Genomic DNA, 7,449 nt, shown 5'->3' with positions numbered 1-7,449 from the left:
ATGTAACACGTGGTGAAGTACAATAAACAAAAAGACTGCTTCCCTCCCATTTATTCTGCTTGACACAGGTGTAGAAGCCCTGAATCTAAATGAATTGTTTCTCTATTCTCTGAACAGAGTAAAAGAGCTGAATCTGCTGTGTAGTGTAAGACAAAAGACATTTCTTCTATGCTAAACCAAACTGAGACTGAATTACACAAAAACTAAATGTTCACACAGGAAGTGCACAGAACTACGAGGTGGCTGAGGTTGGCAGGCACCTCTGGTGGTCCTCTGGTCTGACCTTCCCGCTCAAGCATGGCCACCTAGAGCCACTTGCCCAAGACCACAACCTGACAGATGTTGAGTACCTCTAAGGATTGCAGACACCACAACCTCTCTGGGCAGTTTGTTCCAGTGATTAACCACCCTCAAAGAAGAAAGGCTTTTTCCATGTTTAGACAGAAACTTCTGTGTTTCTATTTGTGCCCATTGCCTCTGGTCTCATGACTTAGCACCACTGAAAAGAGCCCAACTCCAACTTCTTTACACTTTTCTTTCTAGTATTTGTAAACATTGGTAAGCGCCCCCTGAGCCTTCTCTTCTTGAGGTTGAACAGTGTCAGCTCCCTCAGTTTCTCTTCATACATGAGGTGTTCTAGTCCCCTGATCATCCTTGTGGCCCTTTGCTGGACGCTCTTCAGTATGGCCATCTCTGTCTTGTACTGAAGAGCCCAGAACTGGACCCAGAACTCCAGTAGAGTCCAGTGGACTTCCTAGTGCTCAGCAGAGTGGCAGGATCACCTCCCAAAACTTGCTGGCAACAGTCCTCTTAATATACCCCAGGATACTATTGGCCCTCTTGGCCATAAGGACACACTGCTGGCTCACGTTCAACTCGGTGTCCAACAGGACCCCCGGGTCCTTCTCCACAGAGCAGCTTTCCAGCCAATCAGCCCCCCAGCATGTACTGGTGCAGGGGGTTGTTTCTTTCCAGGTACAGGACTTCACACTTACCCTTGCTGAATTTCATGGAACTGCAGATAGCCCATTTCTCCAGCCTGTTGATGTCTTTCTGGATGGCAGAATGACCCTCTGGTTTATCAGTTGCTTCTCACAGTTTTGTGTCGCCTGCAAACTTGTTGAGGGTACATTCTGCCCCACCATCCAGCTCATTAACAATGACATTAAATGTGACTAGACTGAGTACTGAACTGCTGAGTACACTGCCAGTTACTGGACATTACTGGACACTAAATTTTGTGCCACGGATCATCCCCCTCTGAGCTTGGCAATTCAGTCAGTTTTCAATCCACCTCACTGTCTTATCCAGCCTGCACATCATTAGCTTCTCTACAAGGATGTTACAAGAGACAATGTCAAAATCCAGGTAGATGGTACCACAGAATCATACAATCATAGAACAGCTTGGGTTGGAAGGGATCTTAAAAATCATCTAGTTCCAACCCTCCTGCCGTGTGCAGGGACACCTTCTACTAGAGCAGGCTGATCAGAGCCCCATCCAACCTGGCCTTGAATACTTCCAGGGATGAGCCTAGGACTCTAGGACTTTGAGGAGAGAACCCTGTAATTTACCCAGCAATACAAGAGAGTCATGGCTACAAGCATGGTTTCTTCTTTGAAGGACCATCTTGGGATCGGGTCCCAAATACTATCATGTTATCACCTCACCCCTGGTGATACCACCATTCATGGCAGGTTAGGAAACAAAGGAGCATGTGTCTTCCACTGTGACAGAGGAGGAAAACTCAGAGGCAGACCACAGCTGGAAACAACAGTAACATCGAGGTAAGGGGAACCTCTGCAGCTGAGGAATAATATGACGACGAAGTAGCCTCAGACACAGAGATCATTAGGAGCTGTGAAAAGACTGGGAACTCCTGTTTCAAAATTGCTAACCCAACCTAGCCTCACCTAGAATACGACAGAGTAAACAAACTCACAGCGAAAGCCAGAACGGTGTGATGAACTGCTGCATGTACAGCTGAGGGCTAAACTACTAAATGAAATACATTCTCTTGTGATCACTGCTTCTTCGCAGATCCAGGATTGCCAAGTAATAAAGCTACCCCCTCCAACAAATAGGACCTGTTGTACCCAGTGAGTTCTCTCATTCCCTATCAGCCATGAGATCATCCAGAAGCATGATTGCCTCTCCGCAATACACAGCAGGACCTCCGGTATGCGAGCATGAAACCATGCCGGTAGGGCCAACTCCAGCCCCAGCCACGCTGGGAATTTTACTTCCTGCACTCGATCCACCAGTTTCACGGGCAACACTTTCCATGGGAGACTGATTAGCTGGCCTCTTGCGTGTGCACAGTGACAATGATTTTCAACCCTAATATCTGCAGCTTAAATTACTTGGTGAAGTAATTGCGTATAAACACAAGGTTATTATATAGGAGTCAAAAAAGAAGAGGGAAAGAAACAGCGAGGAGACGACCTATTTTCCTTTAAAAAAGCAAACCTAGATACCACTTCAAAGCAGCTTGACACCTCCGAGATGACCTCCGCCTCCTCGGCAGAGCCCGCGGCTCGCAGAGGTCGGCAGCGCCAGTGTCCACGGAACAGGGGCCGAACGCCACTGAGACGCGGCGAAGGGCACGGAGCAGCCGCCGGTCCCGCACAGCTGTGCGCATCCCGGCAGCGCAGCCCGGGGCCGGCCCGGCCGCTCCTCCAGGGCACAGCCCCGCCAGGCAGGGACCCCCAGGCCGGCCGCGGGGAGGGTGAGAGGGGCGGCCGGGGCGGTGCTGTCTCCCCCTGCCCTGCGATCCCGGGGCGCCAGCGGCCTGATCCCCCTCCACGCGGAGCGGGGCACGGTCTGTGCCCGGCTAGCCTCTCGCCCGGGGAGAGGGCTGCCGCCGGCGGGGCACTTGAGCGGGAGCAGAGAATCGGTGGTGGGTGATGGGGACGCGGGTGTCCGCCTTGGGTTGTCAAAGAACCGTGCACGCGTTCCCGCAAGGAGAGCCAACAGGCGCCCACGGGGAACTAAAACTAAAAAATATTCAAACCCGCCTTTGCCTGGCTTCCCTACAAGACTGACAGTCCGACCGCGGTAGTGGCGGGTGATCTCGCTCTGGCTTCAGCCCCGCCGCAGCTCTCCGAGGGTTAGGAAACGGTACACGCGGGGATGCCGCGGCTGCCCCGCGCCCCCCGCCCGCCGCTGCCCCAGGCAGCCCGGCCCGAAGGGGAATCAACGAGGGAGAAGCCAGCGAGAAAATAAACAACTTCCCTCGTGTAAGAAGTTGCCTCGCGGGTGCCTGCAGCTGGCGGTTAACACAGACAGTAAGAGGATCAACTCCATCTCCGCCAGTGGAGCAAAAGAGGAGGAAAAAAATAAAAGCCCCAGCATTTGCTATTCAGAGTTTAGTTAATTTGGATGATAACGGTTAGTGTTTAATCCCATTGTACGAGAATGAATATACCGAAACCTACAAGGCTCCTGGAAGAATAATACGGCCGGCGGAACGGCACGCAGGGGTGCCCGGGCGGGCAGCGGGCCCGGCCAGCTCCGCCCCACTGACCGGGGGAGACGCGCCCCGGGGCCACCGCGGAGCATCCTCCCGCGGAGCCCTCGGTGCTCCCGGCCGGCCCGAGGAGGCTGTGGACCGGCCTGGGGCACGGGGTTAGGGCCGGCACCGCGCCTGTCCCCCGGACGCCTCTGGGGAAGTGAACGGGCCTGAGCGGCCGTGCCGCCCGCCGTTCCCACACGGAGAGATGCCGTGGCGATGATTCTCCCATTTTAAATCGCAAGGGGGAACGGGTGGAAAAACACGGGGCACGGGAGGAGATGTGGAAGTTTCCGAGAGAACAGCTCCCCGAGCTCACAGGGCGGGGATGTCGCCGTCTCCACAGTCCTGCCTGGGGCTCGGCGACGTCGCCCGGGAGGGCAGAACCAGGCGCCAGACTGCCCCGCCGCCTGCCCGGCCGCCCTCGGGTCCTCCCTCGCCCTCGGGGGTGGCAGCGCCCCGCGGCAGCGCCGGGGCGGGGGGCGGCGGCAGCAGGGCCGGGGGGGGACACCGGCGGGCGGCCCCGGGCCGGTGCCGGACTCGGAGGCGCACCGCCGGCCGTGGAGAGCCCCGCGGGGGCCGCGCCCGCCGCCGCGCTGTCGGGGGGGCGGCGGGCGGCGGGGGCGGGCGGCCCCCCCGGCGCGGCGGGGCGGCCCCGGCGGGGGCGGTGCGGGGCCGTGCGGGGCGGTGCGGGGCGGGCCGGGGGCTCGGTGCGCTCGCCAGGCGAGGAGCGCGGCTGCCCGGGCGGAGGGCCGCGGAGAGGAAAGCTAACAATGCTGTGAAAATATGTTTGCAGAAAATAGACAATTGTTGGATTAAACGTATTCAAGTATGAAATAATGCCTTTTTGTGTAAAAAACCTCAGCAATGTGAGCGTACAAAAGTTCCCCTGTGGCAGTTACTTGCTCCCTTTGTGAGCTTTGCGCTCCGGCGTCTCCACTTGGCGCGTTTAACTCGGAGCCCCCCTTTAAACGCGATTGTTTCTTTCTTTTTAATGACATTTACCGGATCAAAACATGCTGTTAATTCGATCAGAAAGCTTTACCCTGCTTAACAATGCCACAATAATTTCTCCTGAAGTTTGTTAAATTGACCAAAATTAGGCAAATGAATGGGGGTCTGTCGGCGATCCCGCTCGCAGGTGACACCGAATAATGCACTCTCGGACCAGCTGCGATCCCCTCTTTATTTGCCCCTCTTTTCTTTGACCCGCATTATTAAAATTTAGGCCCAATGAAACTATTCATACTTTTCAATGGGACATTTTCCTATAGGATAATAGGCTACAAATTGAGCCTCTCCAAAGGAGAGGGGGGAGCAGGGGGGGTAAAACAACAACGCACAGACGCGCACACCACACAAAAAAGGAGCGTCGTGTGCCAAAGACTGGCGAGAGCCTCCCTGGGCCGGCGGAAAAAAAAAAAAAGGGGGGGTGATGAGGGGGATATCGTGTGCCAGCCCCCCGGTCCCACACCTGCCGGGGTGTCCCCGGCGCATAAAGCGGTGTAAACAAAAAAATCCTCGCTGCCATCTCTTATAAAGATGGACGTGTCACCAAGTCGTGTGAGAAAAGCCTGAGAACAAACGGGGCCACTCCGTCTCCAAGGGTTCTCCCTTGAACTGGGCGGAACAGCCTATTAAGGGCTTACTTAATTACTTTAATGACTCTGGACAGGCTTTAAAATGCAGTCAGCGCCGGGGCTAAGGGGAGGGGTGCGGGGTGCCGGGGATTTGCAGGCAGGCGATGGGGCCGGGGATGCGGCGAGCGGGACGCAGGGCGCGGTATCGCGCCCTGCGTCCCGCTCGCCGCATCCCCGGCCCCATCCCCGCCGCTATTGTGGGATCGTCACGTGTGTCCCCGAGGTCCACGTGGGGCGACACAGCTGGGCCGCCCCCGGCTGCGTGGACGGGGGCGAAGGGGGGGGGGAAAGGAAGAAGAGAAGAAAAAATTCCCCCTCATCCCCTCGCCCCCTTCCACCCTGATCTTTAATGCATACATTCCCCCAGCGCCGCTCGTTCCTAATCCTATGGGATCAGCGGGCCCGTGGAGGCCCCCCGGGGTCCCCCCCAAGAAGTGATGGCTTTATAAGGGGCCCGGAGAGAGCGGGGATGCAGTGCCCACCATGGCCTCCAAGCTCAAGGAGCGGAGGGTGAGTCGCCGCCCGTCTTGCGCGCATGGCTCTGTGGGGCGGCCGGGTGGACCTGGCCCCGGCCCCCTCACCGCCTTCCCCTTCGAAAAGCCCCCCCCCGAAAAAAAAATCTATCCCACGCCCCCAAAAACCTTCCTGTCCTGTCGAGGCCGTCCGCACGGACGGGAACCACTGAGGCGGCGCGGGGAGGACCCGCCGCCGGAGCATCATCCTTCCCGGGGCTGAGCCGTGCTCGGAACCGCTGCTCGGAGCGGGCTGGGCAGTGGCTGGAGGGGTCGGGGCCGGGGCCGACTGTCTCGGCGAGACTAGATCCGGCTGCTTTCTCCTGCTCCACTAACGCGCCCCGTATGTTTTGCAGAGGACGCCGGTTTCCCACAAAGTGATTGAGAAGCGGAGGAGGGACCGCATCAACCGCTGCCTCACCGAGCTGGGGAAGACAGTACCCATGGCTCTGGCCAAGCAGGTAGGCGGGGGGGAGCAGCCCCTACGCCCTTCTCCCCGGTGCGCTGCGACATCCCCCCGATGCGGGGGGGCTGGGGGCGGCCCGGCAGAGCGCAGAGTAGCCGCAGGGGAGAGGTGATGCCCACCTGCTCTGCCCGTTGCAGAGCTCGGGGAAGCTGGAGAAAGCGGAAATCCTGGAGATGACGGTGCAGTACCTGCGGGCTCTGCACTCGGCAGACTTCCCCCGCGGACGAGAGAAGGGTAGGTGGGCGGGAGCGGCCTCCCGGGGCCCCCGCCGGGTCACTTGGGGCGTAGGGGCGGCCTTGCCCCTTCCTCCTGCGGCCAGACCCTGAGGAGCTCGGGTCCCTGTCTCTTACTTTCCAGCAGAGCTGCTCTCCGAGTTCGCCAATTACTTCCACTACGGCTACCACGAGTGCATGAAGAACCTGGTGCACTACCTGACGACGGTGGAGAGGATGGAGACCAAAGACACTAAGTACGCTCGCATCTTGGCCTTCCTCCAGTCCAAAGCGCGTTTCGTCACTGAGCCCCTCTTCACCTCCCTGGGCTCCCTGCCGGAGCCGGACTTTTCCTACCAGCTGCACCCCGGGCCCGAGTGCTCCGGGCACGGCCACAGCCCCGCCGAGGCCGTGCTCCAGCCGTCCTCGGGGGGGCCATTCCCCTGGCACGGCACTGCCCGCAGCCCCTCCCTGCCCTATCACCTGCCCAGCGCCGCCGTGCCCCTCGCCAGCCCCGGCCAGCAGCGCAGCACCTTCCTCTCCTCCGTGCAGGGGCTGGACCGCCACTACCTCAACCTCCTCGGCCATTCCCACCCCAATGCCTTCGGGCTGCCCCCAGGCCAGCACCCCTCCATGCTGTAGAGACTCGTCCCGCCTGAAAAAATCCTATTTATGACCGCGGACACTGCAGGTTACACCCGGGCGCACGGGGAGGCTGCCGGGACAGAGTGAGATGCGCTGGAGTCCCAGAGGGCGAGAAGCCCCTGCCCGCCCCAGGGCCCTGGCTCTGCTCCCGCCCGTCCTCTCCTGGGGCCTGGAGCTGCCCCCACCCGCTCCTCTTCCCATCCGCGGGTGCGGTGCCTGTACAAGCGATGTCTCGGAATAAACGTTTATACTCGCCCCCCTTCTTGTTTCCGTGAGGGAGCTTCCTCGGGTGGTGGTGGTGACTCTCCCCACCCATCCAGGGCAAAAGCCCCACGAGCGAGACGTGGTCCGCGAGGCCCAGGGATGCCTCTGCACGCACTGGCCGTGGCACTGCGGGCAGAGGGGGCACGGCGTGGAAGGACGGATCTCGGTGCCACCTGGCCTCTGCTCCCAGGCCACGGGG

At 59.1% G+C, this 7,449-nt stretch overlaps 1 protein-coding gene across 2 annotated transcripts; it reads left to right on the top strand.

Moving 5' to 3' along the window:
- The first annotated feature begins 5,354 nt into the window (after positions 1–5,354).
- Positions 5,355–7,241, top strand: HELT (helt bHLH transcription factor). Of its 2 annotated transcripts, none has more exons than XM_032686321.1 (4): positions 5,355–5,661; positions 6,020–6,124; positions 6,267–6,363; positions 6,490–7,241. In XM_032686321.1, the coding sequence occupies exons 1-4, from the start codon at positions 5,635–5,637 to the stop codon at positions 6,981–6,983; spliced, it is 723 nt and encodes a 240-aa protein (XP_032542212.1). In that variant the 5' UTR covers positions 5,355–5,634; the 3' UTR covers positions 6,984–7,241. The 2 variants fall into 2 exon arrangements, with proteins under 2 accessions (XP_032542212.1, XP_032542211.1); XM_032686320.1 differs by having other exon boundaries at positions 6,487–7,207.
- The last annotated feature ends 208 nt before the right edge of the window (positions 7,242–7,449 follow it).

This window comes from Chiroxiphia lanceolata, chromosome 4 (genome assembly GCF_009829145.1).
Source record: "Chiroxiphia lanceolata isolate bChiLan1 chromosome 4, bChiLan1.pri, whole genome shotgun sequence".
In the NCBI taxonomy this organism is placed as follows: domain Eukaryota; kingdom Metazoa; phylum Chordata; class Aves; order Passeriformes; family Pipridae; genus Chiroxiphia; species Chiroxiphia lanceolata.
This window is presented reverse-complemented; position numbering and strand designations above follow the sequence as displayed.

Excerpts from the sequence above, each read along its gene's own strand:
- HELT (XM_032686320.1), top strand. The coding sequence starts at position 5,635 with ATGGCCTCCAAGCTCAAGGAGCGGAGG. Across the intron at positions 5,662-6,019 it reads CCAAGCTCAAGGAGCGGAGG|AGGACGCCGGTTTCCCACAA; the intron begins GTGAGTCGCCGC and ends TATGTTTTGCAG. Across the intron at positions 6,125-6,266 it reads CCATGGCTCTGGCCAAGCAG|AGCTCGGGGAAGCTGGAGAA; the intron begins GTAGGCGGGGGG and ends TGCCCGTTGCAG.